The sequence below is a fragment of the Lactuca virosa genome, chromosome 7 (assembly GCF_052849685.1).
Source record: "Lactuca virosa cultivar CGN04683 chromosome 7, Lactuca_virosa_CGN04683_v6, whole genome shotgun sequence".
NCBI classification, from domain to species: domain Eukaryota; kingdom Viridiplantae; phylum Streptophyta; class Magnoliopsida; order Asterales; family Asteraceae; genus Lactuca; species Lactuca virosa.
Window position 1 is genome coordinate 94945266 of NC_136432.1, and position 27339 is coordinate 94972604.

General features: G+C 33.5%; 1 protein-coding gene and 1 long non-coding RNA gene across 3 annotated transcripts; both read right to left on the bottom strand.

Moving 5' to 3' along the window:
* Positions 1 to 759: 759 nt before the first annotated feature.
* Positions 760 to 7664, bottom strand: LOC145124217 (disease resistance protein RPV1-like). Its single transcript, XM_079059479.1, has 7 exons — positions 7009 to 7664; positions 5434 to 6556; positions 5271 to 5336; positions 4300 to 4524; positions 2676 to 3362; positions 1136 to 1715; positions 760 to 1041 (listed from the first exon to the last, which is right to left on the bottom strand). Exons 1-7 carry the CDS (start codon positions 7494 to 7496, stop codon positions 998 to 1000), a joined length of 3213 nt encoding a protein of 1070 aa, XP_078915605.1. The 5' UTR covers positions 7497 to 7664; the 3' UTR covers positions 760 to 997.
* A 1400-nt stretch (positions 7665 to 9064) lies between these two features.
* LOC145123674 (uncharacterized) lies at positions 9065 to 12020 on the bottom strand. 2 transcript variants are annotated; one of them, XR_013715233.1, is made up of 8 exons: positions 11621 to 12018; positions 11385 to 11541; positions 11194 to 11259; positions 11093 to 11127; positions 10693 to 10815; positions 10203 to 10269; positions 9553 to 9635; positions 9065 to 9407 (listed from the first exon to the last, which is right to left on the bottom strand). It is a non-coding gene; the product is annotated as an uncharacterized LOC145123674 (long non-coding RNA). The 2 variants fall into 2 exon arrangements; XR_013715232.1 differs by having other exon boundaries at positions 11093 to 11259; positions 11621 to 12020.
* Between the last annotated feature and the right edge of the window lie 15319 nt (positions 12021 to 27339).

Consider the following 27339-nt stretch of genomic DNA (forward strand, 5'->3'; position numbering starts at 1 on the left):
ATCTAGTAGTTTCAAAATGTTAAGACTTCGTTAAATTTCTTTTGCCTTTTACTTAGGCATAATCCAATAAACTTCACTTATTCCATTCGTTTTGTTATTAGTGATTGAATTCCTCATTCCATTCCATTCCATTCTTACACATCTTGCTTGTGTTTTAAACTTAACATTATCATCTAATAATATACATTGTCCCAAAATATCAAAACTTTAAATAGCTTTTTAATCATAAACATCAAATTCCAATCATTGTCCCATTTTAGACTTTTACTAAAAGTCAATATGCCCCTTTTTAGCTGAGTGATTACTACCACGCTAAGTAGTTCCATTTTTTTAGTTTTAGGTCTTTCTAACTCACTACTAATGGTATTTCATAAGTCCAAACTTAATTCCAATATACATCCAATGTATTCCAAGTAATTCTATTTAAAACATTTTGTGTTTGACTCCTTAAAAATTCAAATCTGTCCATTTTAAACAATTTAACGATTTACTTGGAAAGTTTCCTTTACTAGCAGGTTTTAACCATTCTCAAACAATGCATGTCAAATATCAATACATTTATATTTTTCTTTCATTTTTCTCCATACTCCATAGTTATTTATTAATAAGTACATTTACATCCTCCTTATAACCTACAAGTATGGTACAAACGTAAAAGTCAAAGCTAATGTTCCAATGTAAATTCCCCAAGTTTACTTGAATTTGTGTCACTCCCATCTCCTTTGATGATGTTAATATGTAACTAAGATCAATTTCAACTTACACATTGCAATTTTTGTTTCCAATTAATAGTTTGACTCCAATCAAAGTCAACTCTATTGTATCTAAGATTGTTCAAGTTCAAAGCTTCATAGCTTCCTGTTTCCAATAGAAGAGACAGAGAGTGTTCAATCTCATCTCTAGAATAAAACTCAAAATTCCCAATATATTTACACATAACATACAAATTTGTGACAACGGATAAATCAACCGATTTTTCCACACATGAAAATCATGCTTATGGCTTCTGAGACCTACCGGTTTTTCTCCATCCTTGTATCTCTACAACAAACACACACACAAACAACCAAAATCTCAAATCAACAAACCAAAAATTCTCTCTCAACAAAATAATAAAAAAAAATTAATTAAATACCTGTATAATCAATTTTATAACCAACCGAATCCCTAAACCAACTCGGTGTGGGCCCATCAACCTCCATAGACTTAAAAAAATCACGCCGACATAAATAATACGTTTCTGTGCTTAGCTTAAATCTAGAAAGATCTCCCAAAAGACTCTCTTCCCATTCCATGTTATTTTCCATGTCATCATCTTCATTAGCATACACAAGCTTTGCACCACATTCATGCACTTCCAATCCATTTTCCACAATGAAACACACGTTGACTTTATCACCAATGTCTAATAGGTTTCCCATTGACCAATGGCTTAACCATATTGCAACTTCATTGAATTTAGGTTTGCCAAATACCATTGGGTTGTAGATTAAATCGAGACCCTTGGTTGTGTTGGTGATTTTAGCGAATATTGGCCATAGGTGTTTTTCTTCGGTGATTGTATATTTGAAAGTTATGTTGAGGCCTTTGAGAGTTTTAGGAGATGGAGGTATGGTGAAGGATAAGGATGAGGATTGGGAGATGTAGTTGGGAGTTATGTTTGGATTGGTTATGTTTGGGAGAAATGTGCTTGTGATCCCGAATTCATATAACATCTGTGCTACACAAGGTATGGGATTCAGTCATTCGTAGGATGGAATCAGGGAAGGAATGGAATGGAATGAGAAATTCCGTAGGATAGGAACGAAAAATAAAAAACATGTTTGTTTTGTCCGATGGAATGGAATGAGTAATTCCTGAAGGAATGTGATTCTTTCTATTTTGTTAATGGTTCGTTACATAAGAATAAAAAAAATATGTTTTTCCCCATGGAATGGAATCGACCATTCCTAAAGGAATGCGATTCCTTCCATTTTGTTAATTTTCGTCCCTTAATGAGTGGGTGTTTTTCTTTTCATTCCATCGTGAAATGGAATGAAAATTTGCAATATAACCCATTTTATTTAGGGTTTTATGCAGAAAAGTCTCATTATTTTGGGAAATTTTTTGATAAAGTCCTAAAAAAAATTTGAACAGAAAAGTCCGATTATTTGATTTTACACGATAATTTGTCATTTCCTATTAAAATAAAAATAAGGACTTTTTCGTTAATTTGGGCAAAAAATTAAATAATCGGGACTTTTCAATTCAAAAAAAAATTAGGACTTTATCAAAAAATTTCCCAAATAATAGGATTTTTCTACATAAAACCCTTTTATTTATGCAATTTTTATTGATTTCCTTGTTATTATGATTCAATTACAATTTTATTGTCTAGAATAATTATAATGTAACTTATTGAGGTTTCAAGAGCTTTTATTATATTTAACTTTTTCTTTCAAAGTAAAAGTTTGTTAACTATAATTAAAATAATATATAGAATAAGTTCAAATTATATATTATACTTGGATATAACATTTACACCAAACCAAACATGATCATGGAATGCAATAACTCATTCCATTACCTTTTCTTATTCCATTCCATTCCCTTGTCATTCCATTCCATCCAACCAAACAAACCCAATTCGTATCTCATGTATTTGAGCAAAAAAAAAAAAAAAAAAAACAAAGAACCTGGATATGCCGAGTTCTTCCAGATGTAAGCTGATAATCACCAATTAAGGACACCTCAAGATCTTGATAATCTTTAAGCCACTTCATATCCCCCAAATCCCTTTCATCAATTCTAAAAATTGGCACCAATTTCAAAAGCCCTTCAACTTCCAACAAATTAATACAACCTTCATAATCAAACTCCCTCAATGTAAACCGATGTGATTGAAAACTTATATTCTCCAACAACTCACAACAAGTAGTAAACAACTCTTCTAATGTATTCGGAAGACACTCAATTCTCTTAAGTCTTGAACAAAAACTCAACTCAAGAACCCTTAAACCCTTAAGATGATTGTAATCAGGCAAAAACTCAAACAAATTATTCCCTAAATGCAAATACTGCAACACTGAGTGGATTTGGAAGCTCAAAATTGAGTAATCATTAAGCTCAAGGTTGCAATTTTTAAGCCATATTCGCTCTAATGAATGTGGAAACTTAAGATTTGAGCCTCTTAAGAGATGTTCACATCCTGTGATGTTTAAACGAGAAAGACTTTTTAAGTCTTCAATGGTGTCACAAACATGAACTAAACTGTAACAGTTCCAAAGAATCAAAGTCTCAAGATTAGGAAGTCTGGAGATGTTGCAGATTTTGAGGAGACTATGTGAGTCTTTGAAGTTTAGAATCTTCAATGGTTTAATTACCTGTTTCATAAGTAATAAAAATTGTTTAGCACCTTTATAAACAAGAAGTTAAAAGGGAAAAAGATTTGTTGACTTTTCAAAAAGAAAATAAGTCTAGAAAAGTGTGTGGATAGCAAATAAGCACTTTTAAAAGTAGCTTTTCGTTTCCTTCAAAAAGTCATTTTTAAAAGGTTGATCTCAAAAAAGACCTTGTATTTTGTGTTTTTTCCGGATTAAACCTCGAATTTACTTTTTTCCTGAAAATGACCTTGTATATTTTCATTTTTTCCGAAAAAGCCCTCGACGTTGTATTTTTTTTTTCTGAAGAAAACCCCTCAACCTTCTAAATGCTTCCAAATAAACCCTCAACTTTTTTAGTTTTTCTCGAAAAAAACCTCACATTTTACAACTTTTTTGGCAAAAAATGACTAAAAGGGCCAAATCGGAAAAAATGAAAAAATACAAGGTCTTTTTCAGGCAAAAAATATATTTGAGGTTTGATCTGGAAAAAACACAAAATATAAGACCTTTTTTGAGAATGACCTTTTTTACAAAAGTTAGAGTTTCCTTACTTTTTGAAAATTTGAAAAAGCTTATAACTTATTACTTTAAAAAGACAATACTACCCTCCAAACCTACCATTTCTTCCTTTCACGTCTTAAATAAACTCGGCTACTTCATGAACTATGTAAAAGTATTACATAATAATGTCCTTTTTGGTCATTTTACATATATAAGCTAATCCAAATTCCAAACACTTCATAAAAAACCAACTTATCAACTTATAGCTTTCTGATAACACATAAGCTAATCCAATTCCAAAGTCCAAACACTTTTTTAAAAACTCATATTTGCCACCACATAAGCTAATAACCATTTTTGTCAAAAAGTGTTTATTTAGTTAAGTAAGAAAAATCCCAAACACCCCCTAAAAGTATAAGTAGGTATTAATGTGTACCATGGGTGGTTCAAAGAGCTGCAATCTGCTGTAACTCATGTCTATGGCAACCAAATTTCCCATGAAGAAATCAGAAGGAATTGTCCCTAATTGAAATCCATGCCAACATAACCATCTTAAATCTTCTGGAAAATCATCATATGATCCACTTAATTCCACATAATTGAGCTGAAGCAACTTTAGATTATCCATTTTTGCAAGTGAATCTGCCTCAAATGCTACTGGCTGAAAATTTATTGAAAAGTGAATTACTTAGCACCTTGTTTTGTTTTAAAGAATTTCCTTAAATGGGTTGACTTTTTGAGATATGTTATATAAGGGTTAATCTCATAGAAGACCTGATATTTTGTGTTTTTTTTTCAGGATTAAACCTTGACTTTATTTTTTCCTGAAAAAGACCTTGTATTTTTTTCATTTTTTCTGAAAAAACCCTCAACTTTGTCTTTTTTTCTGAAAAAAACCCTCGATCTTCCAACTGTTTCCGAAAAACCCTCATATTTTACAAGTTTTTTTGGGTTAATCTCATAAAAGACCTTATATTTTATGTTTTTTTTCTGGATTAAACCTCGACTTTAATTTTTTCTTGAAAAAGACTTTGCATTTTTTCATTTTTCCCGATCTGGCCCTGTTAGTCATTTTTTTCTAACTTTAACATGCGAGGGGTTTTTTCGGAAGAAACTAAAAAAGTATAGGGTTTTTTCGGAAACAGTTAAAAGGTTGAGGGTTTTTTTCAGAAAAAAAGACAAAGTTGAGGGTTTTTCTGGAAAGAAATGAAAAATTACAAGGTCTTTTTTTGAAAAAAAAAAGAAGTTGAGGTTTAACCCGGAAAAAACCACAAAATATAAGGTCTATTATGAGATCAACCCATTATATAACTTTAAAACCTTGGCCAAAAATAAAAATAGTCAAACAGGTCAAAAGTCAAAAGTCAAAAGTCAGAAGTCAACCCAAGCTGTAGTCAAATGCATTACCATGGTATCCTTCTCTTCTCTCACTAGTCGCATGTCAAGTGCTAAACCTTCTATAGTTTCTGAACCCTAAAAAAAATGTAACAAAAGAATGTTAGTTGAAAATTAAAATAAAGAGCTAAAAAGTAAGTGTAAAATGTATACATATAAAGCATCTTATTCTTACCTTTCCTTGTCTTAACAAAGTATAAGATTCATCATTACACCAAATTCTACTCCTTTTTGCAGGATTTAAAGGTGATTCATCAAGCACCATTCTTCTAGCCATATCTATGAACAATCCATGCATCATCAATTTCTTACTTGGTGAAACAGTAAGAAGACATCTTTTAATTAAAGTTACAATCCCAGCTGTTGCACAATAATCAGGCTCTAATATCTTCACCACATAATCTTCATCTTCACCAATAAAGAAACAAGCAATATGCAAAAACAACTCTCTGTAAGTCAAAAATGGCAAATACTCATAGCTCATTCTGAGTATCCCTTGTATTCTATAATCAGGATCTCTTTCCAACAAATTCAATGTACTTATCCAAAAATCTATGTTATTTCTTTTTCTTGGATCTTTAGAACTAACAAATAAAGAACCGAGTAGTTTAAGAGCCAATGGATTTCCTGAACAATATTCTGCTGCTTTTGATGCAAGCTCCTTGAATCCTTCCATGGGGATTTTGGATCCAAAAGCATACCAACTTAAAAGCTCTAATGATTCATGTTCGTTTAATAACTTGAGTTTATGCTCTTTACACTTTAAATATGTAGACATAAACCATGTTTGTATAGTTGGAAGCCTACTTGTGATAATAATCTTGCTTTCTGTATTAATCTTTTCAGATCCAAGTAAAGCTTCTAGTTGTTCCTTTTTGTCAATGTCATCAAGAACAATAAGCACTCGTTTCTTTTGTAACACGTTTTCAATCTGACTTTTATACCGAGTAACATCGAGTTCTTTTTTCTTCTCCTCCAAAATATCTGCAAGAAGTTGTTCTTGTAGTGCACATAAACCATAAGGTTGTTCACAGATCTTTCCAATGTCTTCAAGGAAACTACTGCTTTCAAACTTTAACAAGTTGGATTCGTATATATATTTGGCCAGTGTTGTCTTTCCACTTCCTGCCATGCCACAAATTGTAAGAACTTCAGCATCTTGTTTATCTTTCACCCAAAAATTTATAGCTTCAGCTCGTGTGTCCATTCCTGTTAGATGTGGTGGAGTAGAAACTAATTTGAGACGTAGCTTATGGCCAATTGTGCTAACAATATCTGCTATAAACTTCGTTTCAGGCCTGAAAAAATGAAAGTGGAAAAATTAACATTCAGAATATTTGGCATTTAAACTTGTTAAAAAGTTAGACAAACACTTTTATTAAGTATCAAACATGTGGATTGTGGCCAATTACACATTCCAAATTCTTGGGGAAAGACCGAAGGAGGTAGTATTTGGGAATTGAAATAAAAGTTTGAGTTTCTCTAATGCAAATATATGCTTCAAGTTTAAAACAGTACTTTTAGTTAATGAGTTTATGGACAAAACTATTGTTAAATGAACTGATGAACTCCTAAAGTTAATAGCTAAGAAGCATAAGATAGGATTGTTGCAGTTTTCATTGGGTCAAGTTCTTAATAAAGACCAATCATTTAGAGTTTTTAAAGATAAACTTTAGCTCTACTTGAATTGGGGAAAAATAAGATACAATTCAATACCTAACAAAAGCAAGAATGGAGTCAAAATTCATACCCAGTAAGAACCTTGCCCTCCAAATTAGCAACCTCTGTAAGGGCTGCCTTCCACCGTTCCACCTTAATTTGGAACCCTTCGACATGGGTGTTGACTTTTAAGGCAAAACTATTTTCTTGTTCTCTAACATGGGAGGGATCAACATGATAAAAAACAGGGATAACTATATGATAAAAGGTCTTTCTTCGTTCCATGATCAACACAAGCTCGTCAAGGCACGAAGTTGAATTTGCATAATTTTTTGACAATACAACTATTGAAGCCCTAGATGCTGTGATTGCTCTTTCTATTTCGGGTTTCAGATCTGCAACTCTGCTGATTGAATCATCGTCCCGGAATGTTCTAATTCCTGCTCCCACTAACGCCTCGTAGAGATGATCGGTAAAGGAGAAGCGAGTATCTTCGCCTCTAAAACTTATGAAAACGTCGTACCTGCTGTTATTTGTCGCCGGAGAAGCGATTGTACTGGAGGAAGCAGAAGAAGCCATCAGAAATGGAGAAAGATCCCGAAAGTAGAGATTTTTAAAGGGTTAGAAATTATGGTCTTCTTCGATCAGATGGAACTTGGAAGAGTACTTGAGTGGTAATGGAAGACTTGGTTGTCCTACGTAATCGCTTTCCTCAACTAACACTCATCGGACAAAACAAGGGTGTGGTATGTGATGTATTTCATTTTGATTAAATTTGTTGTATTCTTTTTCTCTTCTATTAGAAAACAAATAAACAAATTAGGTTTGCTGATTTCTTTTATTTAAGTCTCTAAACTTTTAATTTCGCTTACCCTTCCCTCAACTGAAATGGGCTATTCTAACCCTCTAACTCACCTTTTTTCTTTTGTTAAAAAAAGATAAAAGACCCAAGTCACTTAAAGATCAAAAAAATAAAAATAAAAATCTAAAATGCAAATTAAATAAAAATTCAAAAAATTTTAATTATTATTTTCTTCATTTTATTTATCCAAAAAAATTACCGTTTTTTCTAAATATACGTGAAATATTTTAATAAAATATTACACAGTAAATATTCAAATATAACTTTTAAATTGTTAGAATATTCTGGTATTCTACTAGAGTTCTATTAAATTGTTAGAATTTGTAGAATATTCTAATACTATATTAAAATTGTTTGAATATTTGTAGTCTAATTTTATAGTAGAATATGTAAATAATTTAATAATTTTGTTGTAATTTTATAATAGAATATTCTATTAGAATATTTCACAAATATTTCAAAAAAAACGATATATTTTTTATTTTATTTTTTTTTTTTTTTTGAAAAATATAAATGACGAAAATAATATTTACAAAAATTTTGAAAACTTTTAATTATTTTTCATTTTAAAAATATAATTTTTATCTCCAACATAAATGGCTAGAATTGTGTCTCCAAGTGTCACAAAATATAGTAGTCTCAAATATATATATATATATATATATATATATATATATATATATATACACACACTAGTAGGATACCCGCGCGATGCGGCGACGGCGATTAGTTTCATTTCGGGGATTGGTTTCCAATCGAAAGGTAGTTTCATTTAGGCGGTCGTCAAATTGTTTCCTTTTGATTTGTTTAATTTCGAAGATTTGTTCCTTTTGGCGATTAGTTGTCTATAGACGGGCTTCAAATAGTATTTCCCATGTATTACCCTTCTTTCCACATATAGTATTAAGTCGATGAATATATGCTTCGGCTATAGTATTAAGTCGATGAATACCCTTCTTTCCGCATATAGTATTAAGTCAATGATTTTGGTTAAGATAAAACCACATTATTTTTTATATTAAAAATAAAAGTATTGTGTTGCCTTTATAATTTTGTTAATCACTTATGTCGATACAATTTTTATTATTTTACATTAGGAAAAGAAAAGTCGATAAAACCAAACATCAATGTAGAAGTGGTGATTAAAAATATACAAATAGCAAGAATATTTTATGAAACAATTTTTTTTGTGTAAGACTGGTTTGTTATATGCAACCCTGTGCAACACACACCTTGTAAATTTACACATCCTACCAACACACACCTAGTATATTTACACAACGTGTTGCGAGCATCCACTTTTCATTAGAATCTGTGGTGACAAACCACCCAAGCCGCCAACCAGGAACGATATCATTAGGACCCATAAAAAACATGCGTGAAAGTCCCTAGCATATCCACAAGGATGGTTCAATATTTCTCTAATAGCTACAATTGACTCTCTCCAAGGAACAAAACATGATGCAATTAATAATCAAAGATAGCAATAAACAATTATATTTGATGAAAAACTGAGAAAGACGCTACTTGTCGTTGAAATCAGCCTCAAATCTACAAGTGATGATAAGAAACACTTGCTCAAGGACAGGTTCAGTCTTTAGTGTCTTTAGTGCAGACTTGCACAAAACCTGAACATGGTAGCCAAGAATAGTGTAAGTTAGCGACTTAAAAACCTACAAGGATTCCATATTAACTCTAAATGGTAGAGAATAATGGTCATTCTTTCATATTCAAATAGTTCATTCAGAAAAACAATATAGAAAGAAGGCATACTTGTATAGTTTTTATAATATACGCACAATCAGATCCACCACATTTACAGTATCTTCTTTCACTTCTTTTCAGTTATTGCAAGTCTGCAATCCAAACAATAATTTAAGAAAAGGAACAAACCAAAATATAAAAATAACCACAATTCATGTGTCATATTGGTACAGTAGAATGACTTAAATACTATATAAAATAAACATAACAAACACCAACTAAAATATGGAAGTAAACATTGTAATTATGTGATTTTTACACTAAAATGACCAAAACCAAGCACATACTTAGCAGAACGACCAGACCAGCTGTTAGTCATTCAAAACATTCCCCAAGCATCAGTAGTTCGATCTTTTAGGTTTACTTTTGATCAAAAATATAACAAGCATATGCTTTAAGTTTTAACCATTCAAATAATAGTAGATTTGCTCATGAGTAGAAAATTAGTTTTCACAAATATGTGCACAATAGACTTGGGAAAGTGTCAGTTTTGGGTTTTGAAGATACAATTTTTCTGCATGTTTTCATTACAGTATCATACATTCAAAATTTCTAATAAAACCCTTGTGATGAAACCCTATGACATATCAAAAATCTAATCATTTTTCTGCAATAAAGAAGCAAATCGATATAGGAGTCTATTGCCATAAAGCATTTACCTTGAAAATCTAGCTTTGCATTTACTCTTGTTGTATCCCCATAACACATATTACCAATTTCTTGGACCTGATGATGCATAACAAACCTACATGTTAGAATATTTATTAAAGCCTTTTGTTACATTAAAAAGGTAAATTACCATTGAAGCATTTTATAAACCAAATAAGATCTATGATAATTCAATTGTACCGGAAAAATTATAGGTGCCTTTCTACAAAACATTTTATAAACCGAATAAGATCCGATTTCCCAAATATCACACGTCATATTTCCCAAATATCACACGTCATAATATAAGCATGGAAATTTAATGATTGATGCTAAATTTCACAAAAACATATGATTCGAACAACAAAAATCAATAATTCTCAAAATCTTCTCAGAAATACACATTAAATTCAAAACTTATTATACTTTATTAAACTTGATGATTTAAAAACTCAAACTATCAGGGTTAGATTCAAGATTAGTAAAAGAGAGAAAAAGAACCTTGAGAGGTAAGCAATATACAAGTCCTTTTCCTTATGCCCAATCCCATTTCCATTCCTTTTTACCTTTTCTTTTTTTTGTAACATTACCCTCTTCATCCACCGGGTAAACATATCATTATTTCTGCACAACCAAAATTAAATAAATGAAGAAAAAACAGGGCTTAACAGTAAAAGTACAATGAAACCATCTGTAAACAAAAAAGAAATGCATTAAAAAAAGAATACAAAAATCATGGAATCTTGTAAAATTACAGAAAAGCTTAATACATTTCAACATCTATAAGCTTTTTTGTCCCATTTTGATACATTTCAACAGCATATGCTTGTCTTTCTGCACCATATTACTATTTGTTCTATTTAAAACATATAATTACAAAGAAATAGAACTCGAAATATACCTATTGTGAGTTGTTGTTGTTAATTCTGTCTGAACCTAGACGACATAAAACAAACCAAAATCAAGAACCATAATAAACACAAAATATTAAACAAAAAGTACCTGTTTAATTGTTGCTTCTCGTTTCTACAACAAAAAGAGTGAGATAGAGGAGATCCGGCTCCATATCTATCCATGGAGTGTATATGTGAGAGAAAGAGAAAAACCATGGTCAAGTCTAAAATAATTAACCCAAAACTGACATCCATATGAACTTGTGTATTTGAAAAGCAAGTCAGAATGAAAAAGCATACCTGATTATATACAAACCTTGGATTGAGGCAGACCTGAAAGATGGTGGTTGTTAAGAGTGACAATTTAGGGTTAGATAGATGGGTTAATGGCAGCAGCGGAGTTGGGTTGTGATGTCGGAGAGCAACGAAAGAGGCGGCATCAGCTGGTAGAAACCACCTACAATCCATCAGGAAGACAAAAACCTTTGAAATCGACCAATAAATCCAAAAAAAACATTAAAAATGCTAAAACTAACCTGAAATTTCAGCAAATGCTTGTAAGTATGTAGTGCTTGCCTCTTGTTTCTGCAAGAGAGAGAGAGAGAGAGAGAGAGAGAGCTAGATGAAGACATGCGAGGCGGGTGAGTATGCATAGATCGAGCAGGGGAGACAGTCGTGGCCGTCGTTTAGGGTTTCCAGATCCAAGCGAGTCTAGGGATAGAGTTTTTGGTGGTGAAGTGGTGGTACGATTGCAGAGCCCTGGTGGTCCGGTGGTTCGTTGGTGAGAGGCAGTTGTGCCAATGTTGGTATTTCAAGGGTTTTTCAAGAGCTAGAGAGAGAGGGGGTTGCAGAGAGAGGGTTTATGTATGAGAATGGGGAGAGATTCAAAATTTGAAATCGGGGTTTATGTGTGAGAGTATGAGAGCATGTTTGAAATTGATATTAAGATAGGTACAGCCTGTCATTGACCGGAGAGGGCAGACAAGCTGTATTTTATTGTATACCATACTTTATAAGTTATAATTAAGACTAAAAAGACATATGTTTTTATAATATAATATAGATTTTATAAAATACTTGATTTTGATTGGTTTAAATTTATTTACATGGATCACTATCCTAACCATTGAATGAAATTCAAATGCCAAAAATTCATCTCCTCGTTTTTAAGACTTTGATCTTAAAAAATGCATTATCCTTGTATTATAAAGTATATATATATATATATATATATATATATATATATATATATATATATATATATATATATATATATATATATATATATATATGGTTAGGTTATAATGTGTATGACATTTATTGTGTGGTCGTAAAGATAATTTTGGACCAATAGATGAATATAATGAATGGTCATGAGTTGAGGGTCTATGATATTACTATGAGGTATCATATACTATATAATCATATAAATTTTAGTATAAGGGTATTTTAGTCAATTAAACTACATTTAAAAAAGGAAACTTCGAATTTTTAGGGGTAATTAATTCTCTTAATTTTAAAAATCTGATTTTAATAGATAATAATTCTTTTATTTTGGGTCATTATAGCATAATATGTTTATGAGTATCTTGAACCATTCTTGAACCATAAAAGAATAAATATTCTGACATAATACATACTTTGATGGAATGAACTTTTTGAAGAATAACAAATTACTGAACCATCAATTGAAGAATAAAAACAAAAATTACACTAATTCTTAAAGAATATGGATAACAATTGCTAAGAATTACATTTATTGTTACAGAATAAAACTAAGAGCGGTTAAAAATTGAAAAAAAAAATCAAAATCTAACAAAAGACACTAATACATTATAAAAAAAATATTGTTGCTAAGAATCACTTTCAATTTTGCGGTCCGTTCTTCAATTATCTGTGAAACCAAATCCAATTGTAGATTAGAACCCTATAATACATTAGCAAATGAAAAATAAAAAACTAAAGTCTTTTGTACAAATCGGAAGACCTGTAAATTGCACCAAAATCCATAACCAATAATTGTAGAAAATGCACAAATTAGTGATGAAATAGATTGATTCCATTTCGACAGAATTGAAATTCGTGATTCCATTCCGACAGAACTAGATTCAATTCTGGCAGAATATTATAAAATTTCTCTATATATGTGAAACTAAACATTTCTAATAACATTAATTTATCCAAAAATATAAATTGAATCCCTATTTAAGAATGTAAATTGTTTCATTTAAACTAATCAACTAAACGACTAATCTATCACTTAATTATTTTGCTTTTGTGTCAAACTTAGAGCCTATGCATTTCCATTAGATTATAGCCCATTTATTCCAATAATAAGCACAATGATTTGTGTCATGCATATGGCTTAAAGGAAAATTAATAAACTGAGGCAACTCATGTTTGCATATCTTCTGTGGCTAGTTATTATATGTGAAAATAGATATTTCATTTTTTGTACTAATTCTGTAAGTAGCCGAAGACTCAACCTCCAGCCAAGGTGTCACCAGAGAAATTTCATTTTCAGCCGGAATGATCTCCAATTTAGCCCACGACTGAAACTTACATTCTCATAGAAATCAACAACTACACATTGAACAGTCGAACAATAATAAACAAAACTATATATTAAATCCAAAAGTAAACAAAACTACTTAAAAAAGTTTTAAAACAAAAAATTGTCTCTACCATGTATAAATTTATGCACCGAATGATGTTTCCCACTTTTTAAATCAAAAAACTAAACAAAACTACTTCACAATGTAAATAGTCGGCTAGTCCCATTGACTTTGTTGGTCAGAGTTAATGAGAAACTAGAAAGGAGTATACGATAGTCAAAAAATGAGAATTTTTAATGACTAAATCCAGCAATCTACATATATGGATTTAATGAGTAAATCCAGAAATTATGAAAATAGAAGGCCAATTTTGAAACACAAACCTGTTTGGCAATTATAACATCATGGTGTGGTTCGGTCAAGATCGAAGAAGGGCGAAGAATTGTTTGATCATTGAGTTTTATTTTTCTGATTTCAGCACTGTGAGAGTGGCAAGATGATGATGCTTGATGGAGCACTTGTAAATCGCGATTCAAGATACGTAAACGAAGAATGGATCACAAAGAGATGCCGTGATGATTTTTCCAAAAAATCGGCAAGTGATTGAGAACAGATGGAGACGATGAACAAAAAAGTTAACATAAATATAGCATCAATCTAAAACAACTTACCAAGATTATAGGCTTTGATTTAAATTCAATTAAATGATTTATAAGTCATTTACCAAACTACCCTTATTTGATTAATTAATTTTTTATTTTATTTTTAAAATCTGATTGGTTCCTACAACCACACAATAATTATTCATCAACATATGAACCTAACTATATAACTATATATATATATATATATATATATATATATATATATATATATAGGTAAAGGTTCAAATGAGAACCAAAAAAGATTAAGAACTCTAAGAACCACTCTATTTTAACTTATATTAAGTGTATTTTTTGTCAATTTAAAATATCTGATTTATTTTAAGATTTAATAAATGGCTAAAATCAATAAGGGCAAGATGGTCATTTTGATAATTTTAACATCACAATCCTAACGTGAGACTAAAAAACAAGATCTGATCATTTTTTTTCTTACATTCAAACTCTCATACCCACCTTCAAGAACTCAAACACAAGCCATCTTACTATCATCACCAACTACCACCATTACCGCCACCTACCGTCGATGCCGCCATAGACCGCCGCCACCGTATACCGCCATCATCGTCGTAGATCGTCGCCATCTCATTCTCTTCGATTTTTGGTGAAACAACACCAGATCTACATCAGATCCGATGTGTTTAACACATTTCAGGTCTAGATCTGCAACAGATCACCACATCAGATCTACTCCAGCACCTCTTCTTCTTCTTACCGGCGAGGCTAGATCTGTCGTCGCCTTTGCCTGCTAGCGCTGCTGCTACCAATGCCGAAGTTAACGGATTTCAAGCCACTCCTCTGTTGTTCATACTGTGAACTGATTTCAAAAACGATGCCAAACAAACACCGTAATTGTAACAGTCGATGCCAACTAACACTCTCACCGTCGAACGCAAGTATCACCGCAGATGTCTTCCTCCACACCTTCAGATTTGTGTTCGTCTTCGACCTCTGACCTCGCCAAAACATCATAAAACATGTCATTCTCTGTTTTTTTGGTGATGTAACACTGATGACCACTTTTCTCCAGTGAGGATCCACCACCTACCTCTAGATCTGCTTTCAATTCCTCTAGATCTACTTCCTATTCCTCCAGATTTGCATCTGTTTTCTCCAGATCTGTTTTGTTTCTGACTGTATCCAGCAACCTTGTTCATCTCCGACCACGAAGGGCCTTTCATCTGTGACAACATATGCTCAGATCGATGCTTATCTCACTGTCTTCTTCGATGAACATGCTCTCATCCTCTCACATTGTGTCATTTATGACAAGCATTCTATAGATCCAGTGGAGTTTCACTCAAATCGAGGTAACATAACTTCATATTTGCTTTTGTGCTTGAAGTTTTTGTGTTTTAATGCATATTTTGAACACATAATTATGATTTTGTTGTACCAGTAGTTGTTTATATCATGATATGTTTAGCAAAATGATAGCTTTTTTTGCCATGTCGATGTGTTTGATTTTTATGAATTGATTGTCCTTTCTTCAAATTTATGTGTTTATGATTGTATCTGTAACAATATATTGTTAAGATGATTTTTTTCTGTTGCATGAGTCATACAATAGGACGCACACAATGTGTTTGATGATTTGTTCAATGAAATACATCAGTTTTAACATGTTATTCTTTTTTGGATATATTTTTTTATTAAACTTTAAAAAATATATATAAATATATAATTTTTTGTGTTATACATATATTTTCTTAAACTATAAATAATGAATGAATGGTTGTATTAAACTTTGAGCGTATGCATTAAAATGTGAATACGAGTATCACAAGTTGTTTGCTGAGCGTATGGATTAAGCTGTGAATTATGATGTTTCTACTATTGTTTAATTTTGTTAATGTTAGTTTAACTGTTATTAATAAGAAAATATAAGTTTTAAATAGTGAATTCATGAGTTTTATATGTTTTAAGTTATGACTTAGTTATAAACAAGTCTATTAAGTTGAGAATATGGTTGCAAATGTATAATCTTTATGTATTAAATTGTAAATTTATTATACTAAGTTGTGAAATTTATGTATTTAATTGTGAATTTGTTGTATTAAGCTGTGAATTGACTGTATTAAGCTATTAATTAACTGTATTAACTTGTGAATTTTGTATATTAAACTATACATTTATTATATTAAGTTGTAAATATTGTATATTAAACTGTGAATTGACTGTATTAAGCTGTGAATTGATTGTATTAAGCTATAAATTAATTGTATTAAGCTGCGATTTTTTATGAACGTACTATGAGATGAAAGAAACATTATACACATATATGATTTTCTATAATTTTGAATAAAATATGTAAATTTTAAACTGTGAATATCGTGTAAATTAAGCGTTGAAATATTAAATTAAGTTGTGAATTAATGTCTGCAATGATGAATTAAATTGTGAATTTTATTTTATTTTTTTTAATTAAAATCTGATTTTTGAGGGAAGGATGTTGGCGGTGTTGGCACCGATGGTTGATGGTCGAGATGGTTGATGGCAGTGTATGGTAGTTGGCGGTGTTGATGCTAGTGGTGGTGGTAAAGTAAGGATATGTTCTATTTCTCACTCATCTTCATCTTCTTTGCTAATTTCAGATAAGTTATCATCTTTTATGATTCATGCATATGTTTTGTTTTTATGTTTGCCTCCGAAATATGTGATCATTTATGTATGTTTTAAATTGTAAATGAGCTATTTATACCCTGAAATATGATATTATACTTATCATTGAGTTGTGAATGTATTGTATTAAACTATGAATTTTCTGTATTAAGTTGTAAATTTTATTCACATCTTAATACAATAAATTTACAATTTAATACAAAAAAATTCCTCCAGATATGAACGTATAAATATGAGTTTTAAGTTGAGAATTTGGTTGTGAATATATAATTTTGTGCATTAAACTGTGAATTTATTGTATTAAACTATGAATTTGTGTTTTAAACTGTGAATTGACCGTATTAAGCTGTGTTTTTTTTCTATGAATTTTGTGTTTACATCTGAAATATGTGGAGAAAGAAGCATTATACACATGTATGATTTTCTCTAATTTTAAATAAATTATATAAAATTTAAATTGTGAATATTATGTAAATTAAACTTTGAAAGAAGCTCTATCCTTCAGATCTGAAGGTATAAATGTAAGTTTTAAGTTAAGAATATAACAAACATTTATTAAATTGTTAAGTTATTATATTAATCTGTAAATTTTATGTTTTAAACGGTAATTGACTATATTAAACTATAAATAGACTGCATTTTGCTGTGAATTTTTTTATACATTTTGTGTTAAAATATAAATGATTTATGTATGAATTTTTGTATAAATGTTCTTGTGAATATATTTATTTTTGTGTTGTATACTTATGTAAGAATGCATTAATTTTTGTAATTGTTTTGTATTAAATTCAAAATGAGCAAATTGATAGGTTTATTAAATTATGAATGTATTATTTAACTTGTCATTGCATTACTTTATATGCAGATATGCTTTGTATAGAAGAATGGTTGTCATGCTGGCATAGGTGGTTGGTGACGGCATGTGGTGGTGGTGGTAGAGTTTGGATTTGACAATTCTTTGAATTTGTGAATTAGTTTAAAATTGATTGTATTAAGTTGTGAATTTTATGTATTAAACTGTAAATGAACTATATAAATTTGTATATCATATAATTTTTGTGTTAAGATATGAATGAAAATGTTAAGACTAGATTTTTTTACGATTTTACCATTTTCTTACCAAAAAGACAAAAATTGGGATTTTAACATATTTAGACAAATTCATAAGAAATATTTACTTATAAAATGAGGGTTCTTAGGGTTCTTAATCTTTTGTGGTTCTCATTTGAACCACTCCCTATATATATATATATATATATATATATATATATATATATATATATATATATATATATATATATTAGTTGTGAGACCCATGTAATACATGTGTTAATTTAAAAAATAAATAAATATAAAGGTCTAAATATTTTTTTATCTTGTAAAATGAAACAAATAATATAAGTAAATAAAAAAAAAACTAATGAGCTTTAATTTAGAAATTTTAAAATTAGAAGGTAAATCTATTAATGAAATTGATATACATTTATTACTATATTTAGTGCAATTATTAATTAAAACGTTATGTGGAATTTTATAAAATAGGGAAATCCATAAAATTGACATGTGGAAAAAAAAAATAATTCAAAATAACCACAAAATGACATTTGGCAAAATGAATGAGAGTGTGACATGTGGCAAAAAACCTTCATTTATTAGAGTATATATATATATATATATATATATATATATATATATATATATATATATATATATATATATATATATATATATATATATATATATATATATATATATATATATATATATCAGGCGAAATATATCAGGCGAAAGCTCATGTGTTACGCATAAAATTACCTAGTTAAAATAGGAAAGAAATGTCATATTAAAATAACTGAATCATTATTTTTAACAATTAAATAATAATTTTATAATCACACTAAAAATGATTTTAAATGATATCATTATGTTGAACTATATAACTAAGTCGTTAAAATAAAAAAGAATGTAATTTGTTAAAAATAACTAAGTCGTTAGTTTTATCTATTAAATAATAATTTCGTACTAAATTCAAAAGTTTATTTTAAATGTTATCAACATGTAGAACAAATGATTAGATAGGCATCTTTTATAAGATTGGAACTTAAAATTGTAATAGTTACACGTTTGTAAACTCGTCCAGCTAAGCCAAATACTTGGCAAGTTACTCGAACTCGGAATCTAACCAAGGCGAGTTTGGCCAACTTAGGTATTAATCAAACTCAGTTCAAATCGGTCAAACTTAGATTGAACAAGTCAATATACCCAACAACATAAATTATTTTACTAAAAACGCGGTTGAAACCAGAAAAAAAAAATTCGGTCCAAAACCATTTCGAAAATCTAAAACTTAACAGGACACTTTCCAACAAAGACAATCCTACGAACGAATACCCCCAACGTCCTACAAAGACAGACGCAAGGAAGTCTTGGTCCTTTTAAAACATTTCACAATTTTTCCTATTTATTGAGGAGAAGACATTTTCTTGTTTACTCTCACCATCAACGTTAGATAAATAAAACAGACAAATAAATGTTACCCAAAAAATTATTGTTCAATAATTCCATTTTTTAATACTCTCGTAAGTTGTTATCCAAAAAAGTAAGTTTTTATTGAATAATTTTTGTTAAATCTCAAAATCATAAATTTCGTAATGCTACACTATTGAATATTAGATTTCTTATATATAGGAAGTAAGGTGTTAAGTTAGTAGGATCTCATGTCACTGTAGTCCGAACCTAAGAAACAAAGCAAAACGTCAGACTTGCACCGAGTGACTGGCCCGTGAGAACGCTCCGATGCCAAAGGCAGATGAGAGATATTGGATTTTTAGGGTTAATCGTGTGAAAAGGGTCAGAAAGTGAATAGCCTTTTGATGGTCGAGTGGATCCGCTTTTATACCCTTGTGCATGGGGAAACGGCGATAAAGACGGGCCGAATAGGTACCCGTCTCATCATCATTAATATGCCTAGTTCCGAAGGTACAAAAGTAGTACTTAGGATGTGTCGAGAGTCTTATCAGCATGTGTATGCAAGTTGTAGCAAATTATTAGTCCATTGCAGTCTATTGTGTGTCATTTCCTATGATCCTTTGATCAGACACCCTCGGATGCTTGTTCGCGACGTGTCTAACTACTCGAGTAGTTCGGGCGAAGTTCCACGGGTTCGGTCTGTTTCATTAGTACAACACATCAGCTCGAGTGCTATGTCTTCGGCTTGGCCTCGACCTGTTTTGTAACATCCATAAAAATCATGAAAATTTTAAACTTTTAAAAACCAACCCAAAATCACAAATTGTTTACAACATAGTTTTCAAAACATGTTCTATATCAGAGTTTCCCAGAATCATAATTCCAAAACATGAGGATGTGTATGGTCACGCCTTCGCCTTCCCGCGATCCTCTGAAGTACCTGAAACAAAACCCAAAACTGCAATCCAACGCTTAGTAAGTTCCCGCAAAGTACCAACACAATGCATAATCATAATAACAACAACAAACAACACGCATACAGAGCCTTCAGTCATACTGGAACCCCCCACCGGCCTACATTCTATCGGGTACACTCACATAACCTTCAGCATGACTGGTACGCCTCACTGGGCCTTCAGCCCATTTGGAACATTCTCCAGGCCTTCGGCCTGACTGGTACGCCTCTTGGGCCTGCAGTCTATCCTGGACGCCCTGGGTCTCTCGGCCTTCAGCACAAAGCAGGACCGCCTCAACCCAACAGACCATCACATATCAACATATATCATATCAACCCCTAACTAGCATATGCAGACCGTCATACATATCTAACAAATCACTAAGCATAACATCATCCTATATACCAGGATACAAATCTGACAGATCACTACAACATACAATCATGCGATAAACCAGGATAACAATCCAAAGGGTCGGCCTTGGTGCCTTCGACCCAAAAGTACAGTGAGGGAAACTCACATCGTAAACTAAACATAACTGTTGAGGCCTGGCTCAAAATCTCCGCTCTCTAACTGATACCTATTTCCACCAAGTGACTAATTCCATCAAAATCCCGAAATACCCTCAAGGTCAAACTTGGTCAAGGACAACCGGTCAAACCCATTAAGTCAACTGAGTCAACTCGGCCGAGTCAACTTAAATGAGTCAACTCAACAAGTCTGAACCTGTGCGAGTACGTGGGACGTACTCCGGAGGTACGCATGACGTACACAAAAGCCTCGCAGTTGACCACCCATTGGGGTGGTTGATCGAGTACGCGAGGCGTACCCTCACAGCCTCCAAACTCCATTAAGTGCTTAATGGCTTAAGCACTTAAGTCCGTATTTCAGATCTAAGGTCCAAATGCACTCTAGAGTCATAAAAATTCCATATTTATGACTTTACAAGTTCAAAAAGTGCTTAACCCAAGGTCTTAATCCATTAAGACCTTCTAAAAGATGCATGAAGCAAATATAACAAATGGGACCTCATTTTTATGGCTTAGGACCCCTCCTAGGGTCTGAAAGGACATCTCAAATCGATAAGAACAAACCATGCACAAGATGACACTTTTGGGACCAAAAGTAACATAAAAAACCCCCAAGAATGAGATCTAGCAAATAAGTCATAAAGGTATGAACTTTATACCTTCTAATGATGGAGAAGAATGCAAAACTCCCAGATCCAAGCTTGCTTCAAGCTTTCAAGCTTCACCACCACCTTCTTCTTCCTTTGGAATGTAACATCCCGAATCCTAGGTATGAATTTCAAGAATTTTTATACATCATTTAAGACCTACTCGACGAGTTGGAGGCCCCAACTCATTGTGTAGAAACTGATCAGGTCGCGTAGTTTATGGAACCTACTCGATGAGTTGAGGTTGTGCATGAAAACCCTAACTTTTAGGGTTTGCATCCTATTTAAAGGACCTTAAGTCCCCCTCACCGGCCTCCCTTTTCACTTTGCAGTCCAGAGAAACCCTAATCGAGTTAACCTTCCATTTTGAGAGTGTGTAAGGCTAAAGAAGTGTGTGTTTGGTGCATTTTTTTTGAAGAAGCTTGAAGTAGTGAGTGCATAATTGAAGGAAGGGGCTGTAGATCCGACTTTTGCATTGTTGTAGCAGCCATCTTGAGGTATGAAGCTGCCACCTTGACCTTTCATTGCTTAGATCTCCTCTCATGAAAGAAAATGGTCCTTTTTGGTACATCTTGGAGTCATTCTCAGATTTGGGCTTGTCATGAGAACATGGCTTTAGATCTAAACCCCTTTATGCCTCCTTAGGCCTAAAGACTCAAGCTTTGTCAAGATTTGGCCAACTTTCATGCCCTAAACCTCTTATTTAGCCTAGTATTGGTGTTTTGATCCCTTTTATGCCTTTCATGCACGTAAAGTTAGCAACTTTACGTGGTATATTAGTCCTAAGAGGCTAGATTTGTAGTTTGTGGTCTTGGAGTCGACTGGAAAGGGCTGAACACGTTAAGACAGGAAAAATCGACGAGTTGGATAGGGTTTTCCCGCTTTCTGGGTTTCGAGTGAACTCGGCGAGTTGGTGAGATAACTCGACGAGTTGGTTAAGGTTTACCCGATCTTTTGGACACTACATAGACTCGACGTGTAGTTTGGTAACTTGGCGAGTTAACTCAAGTTTTCACAGTTTCTGAGTTCTGAAGGAACTCGACGAGTCAGTAAGCTGCACTCGACGAGTTGGGTCAACATGGACTGTTGACCTTGACCGTTGACTTTGACTTTGACCGAGGGTTGACCAAGTTTTGACTTCTGAGGGTATTTTGGTAGTTCGGGGCTTGATGGAATTGGATCAATGGTAGTTGTAGGTGTTTAATTTAGGAGCCTTGCTTCGGGAGTTTGATCTTTTCAGTTCAGTTCGACATTGTGAGGTGAGTTTTCCTCACTATACTCATCGGTCTAAGGCACCAAGGCCAGCCCTTTGGATTGTTATTTTGCTTTATTAGTAGTGAGATCTGTTAGATCGGTATCCTAGTAGATAGGATGTGTATATGTGGTTATGATCGGTTAGATCGGTATCCTGGTAGATAGGATGTTGCTATGCTTAGTATTCTGTAGATCGGTTTGACTGTCTGTAGAATGTTATGTGATTATCTGATATATGAGCACATGATTGATTGATGGTTGAGGCTTTTCTGCTTTGTGCGAGAGCCAACAGACCGGGGCATTCCAACCTGATGGTTGTGGGCCGAGAGTATTCCATCCCGAGGATGATTGGACTCATAGTATTTGGGCATTTCAACTTGATGGTTGTGGGCCGAGGCTATACCATCCCGAGGATGATTGGACCCATAGTATGTTGGCATTCCAACCCAACGGTTGAGGGCCTGGGGCATTCCAACCCGATGGCTGATTGGGCCCATAGTATGCTATTATTATATGTGTGTTATTTGTTGTATGGGTATTTTGGGGGAAATCACTAAGCTTCGGGCTTACAGTTTTGGATTTTGTTTCTGGTACTTCGGATGATCGCGGGAAGGCGAAGGCTTGATCGTGCACCTCCTCACATTTTATGAGTCTTATTCCTGGGATACTCTGATATGAAACAATTTTGAAAACATTTTGTAATAAGTAATGGTTTTTGGATGCTTGAAAAAGTTTTGAATTTTTATGAATTTTATGGATGTTACAAGTTGTTATCAAAGCCTTAGTTTGAGTGAATTGGAGGAACACTCGTGTGAATCCAGTCTCAAACTAAGGAAAAAAAATTTCAAAATGATTTTCAAATGGTTTTCACAATACTAAAGGAGGATACAGAGTGTACGATCAGCCGTAGCCAGTAAGTAGACCCCAAAATACCATACAAATATTTGATATTGTGATATGTTAGAACAGCATGCTAGTGATAGGGTAGGGATCTTCAGGAATTGCATGATAGAATTGCCTGATTATATGATACCTGATAGCCTAGGGTTTTCCTTCTATGAAATTGACATCATTATTGTAGTTGCTTAGTGTATGAGTCATAGTTGTATATAATTAAGATCTTATAGCCTGAGAATGTTTGGTTTGGTCTTATTTCCTTATTTCCCCTCTTCCTGAAGCGTATCACACCTTTCCAAGGTGAGACCTTCCGTAATACCATATCACTGACCTAAAACTCCAACTCGGATCAATGCCGATCGACATAACTCTTATGCCGACTCAGAGCAGTCTACAGTCTCTGCCTAATCTGCTGAATGAGCTCCGTGGTCTAAAGGACCACTTCAGTTCGTCCTATAACCCTATGACAAACCTCGCCCCAACAAATCAGGGTACGACATCTCCGACCATACAAGAGCTCAAAGGCAGAGCACCAATGCTGGAGAGATAACTGTTATTATAGGAGAACTCTGCAAGAGATAGGTACAAATCCCAGCTCCTACCAAAATTGATAACACAAGCCCGCAACATATCCTCAAGGTTCTATATCGTCCGCTAACTCTGGCTATCGGTTTGCGGATGATAAGCAGTGCTGAAGTGTAGCCTTGTGCCCAGTTCTTCATGTAACTTCTGCCAAAAACGGGAGGTGAACCGAACATCACGGTCTGAAACAATAGAGACTAGAACCCCATGGCGAGCAATGATATCGCGAACATACACATCGGCCAACTTCTCGGCCGAAGAACTCTCCCGGATAGCCAAAAATTGAGCACTCTTGGTCAATCGATCCACGATGACCCAGATAGCATCAAAACCCTTTGCCATCTTCGACAACTTGGTGATAAAATCAATTGAAATCTGCTCAAATTTCCACATGGGAACCTCTAGAGGCTGCAGCTTGCCATGCTGCCTCTGATGCTCAGCCTTGACCATCCTGCAATTCATGCATCTCTCCATATACCAGGTTATCTCCATCTTCATACACAAACACCAATAGCTCAATCTCAAATCCTAATACATATTGGTGGCCCCCTGATGAATAGAAAAACGAGACTTATCAGCCTCCTCCAGCACAATCTACCTAGTCCTACCAGAAACTGGGATGCAGAACCGACCACATCGGGTTAATAACCCTCGACTATCCATGACAAATCTGTCAATATCACCTCTGATCCTCTCTTTCTTCCAGTTCCTTTTCCGAACTCCCTCAGACTGAGCCTCCCTGATCAAACCCAAAAGCGGCGAATCAACCGATATCCTTATACACGCCACCCTATCTGAAGACCATGTCACTTGCGGCTCAAAGCATCTGCTACCGCGTTCGCTCTACCCTTATGGTAAAGGATCTCACAGTCATAATCCTTGACTACATCCAACCACCCGCGTCGCCTCATGATCAGGTTTGGTTGATCCATAATATGCCTCAAACTCTTGTGATTAGTGTAGACAGTACAACAGACCCCATATAGATAGCATTTATAAATCTTGATGGAGACCACCATAGCCCCAACTCCAGATCATGCGTGGTATATTGTGACTCATGCAGATTCAGCTGCCGCGAGGCATAAGCAATCATTCGTCCTCTCTGCATGAGGACTACCCCCAAACCGGTGATGGATGCATCACAAAATACCATAAAATCCTCAACTCCCTCTGGGAGAGTCAATACTGGGGCCTCACATAACCTTTGTCGAAGAGTCTCGAATATCGACTATTGCTCTGGGCCCCATCGGAAATCCACCCCCTTCATCGTCAGACGAGTGAGGGGTACTGCAATCTTGGAGATATCCTGAATGAATCTCTGATAGTAGCCTGCTAAACCCAAGAAACTCCTAATATCGGAGGGAGATTTTAGAACCTCCTACTACAACACCGCCTCGATATTGGCCGGATCGACCAAAATCTCATCCTGGTTAACGAGGTGCCCTAGGAATTGGACCTCTCGTAACCAAAACTTGCACTTTGAGAACTTAACATAAAGCCATTCTCGCCTCAAAAACCCCAGAAGCTTGCAAAGATGCTCCAAATGATGCTCTCTGGTCTTGGAATACAACAATATATCATTAATAAATACAATGACGGATCGATCAAGCATCAGCCTGCATACCCGATTCATCAAATCTATAAACACAGCAGGCGCAATTTGTTAGATTTTCTAAGCATCAAATACACTCTAAACTATGTAGCGGAAAAATTGAAACAACAACGATATACCTAAGTGTACATGCAACCTCTGGATATATGGTTTCATACTATTACATCCTCCCTAAGAGAAACCGAAAATACAAAGGAAGAACAGATACCTCTTGTGCAGCCAAAGATCTTCGCGCTTGACTCCTCATGCGTATTACCTTATTTGGAGGATGAGGACCCAAACCAAAATCCCTCACTTAGTTCAGACCCAATGAACTCAAAAGAGTAGAAACAAAAATAACTAGGAGGGGATGAAATATAAGGATAGTTCTTCTACAAGGAGGGAGAAAGAAGTGGCGAAAAATCAAGCCAAGAATGAGTAAGCAGGAATGAATCTCTAAGGCCCTATTTATAGCCTTGGATACCTCCTAGGGTTTTATCCTCAAGCCCATGTGGGATGCGATAGCCCTAGAACAAAATTCCCCTTATCCAAAGGGAATTTTCGTCCACCACCCTTCTTTCTAGGGTTCTGGAACATTCCTGATTAACCAACTATTGATTAATTGATATTCAACCCTTCTATTAATTAAAATGTTAATTAATTCCCAAATTGTTTTCCAATTAGTTTCTAATTAATTATTAAACCATAATAATTAATAAACTAATTCCTTCTTTATTTATTCTACTTAATTTGAGTCTTGAGGGCAACCCAAGAGGACCCTGCTATTATTAAAAATATTACCAATAGTTAATGACCTTGGACACACTTTCCAATAGTCTCCCACTTGGACAAGTCATCAACTATATATGGTCTAATACTTCTCTAATAATCAACAAAGAGAATGCGATTCAATGCATCTGCCGAACTTTGATCAAATCAGTTTCAGCCCTCAGATAAGTGATCAACTATTCCTTATTCCTCATGATATCTGTATGAATTAGAGACATGGATAATGGTCAATCTCATAATTCAAGATTATGTTTCCCGATAAAGACTTGTGGTGACTGCATTTGACTACTAAATTGAACACATCAATTTCAGTCAAGACCCGAACATATCTTCATGATGTCAACACCAAATCATCAAGGGGCCCATAGATACCGCTTCTCCTGTTAAGGCAGAAGGGACAAATAAACTTTGACTACATAGTTTTTGTCTATTTCATCATGTCACACATGGATATACCCGTTATAGCTACCAGTTACAAATAGCATTGGAGTACACCAATACATAACAGAATCATAAAGCAAAACCCCACATGTATCTCGGTTTGAAGAACAGAAGATATTATCATCTTAGAATTACTCATGACTATATCCATGAAGTAATCTCTAAGTGTGGGTTGTTCCAATACTTAAATCTCCATTAAGTACTCATGAGTGTTGGCGTAATCACTATGATATGCCCAATCGGAATGGTCAATCCACCAA

Excerpts from the sequence above, each read along its gene's own strand:
- LOC145124217 (XM_079059479.1), bottom strand. The coding sequence starts at position 7,496 with ATGGCTTCTTCTGCTTCCTCCAGTACAATCGCTTCTCCGGCGACAAAT. Across the intron at positions 6,557-7,008 it reads GAGGGCAAGGTTCTTACTGG|GCCTGAAACGAAGTTTATAG; the intron begins GTATGAATTTTG and ends TCATTTTTTCAG. Across the intron at positions 4,525-5,270 it reads GAGAAGAGAAGGATACCATG|CCAGTAGCATTTGAGGCAGA; the intron begins GTAATGCATTTG and ends ATAAATTTTCAG.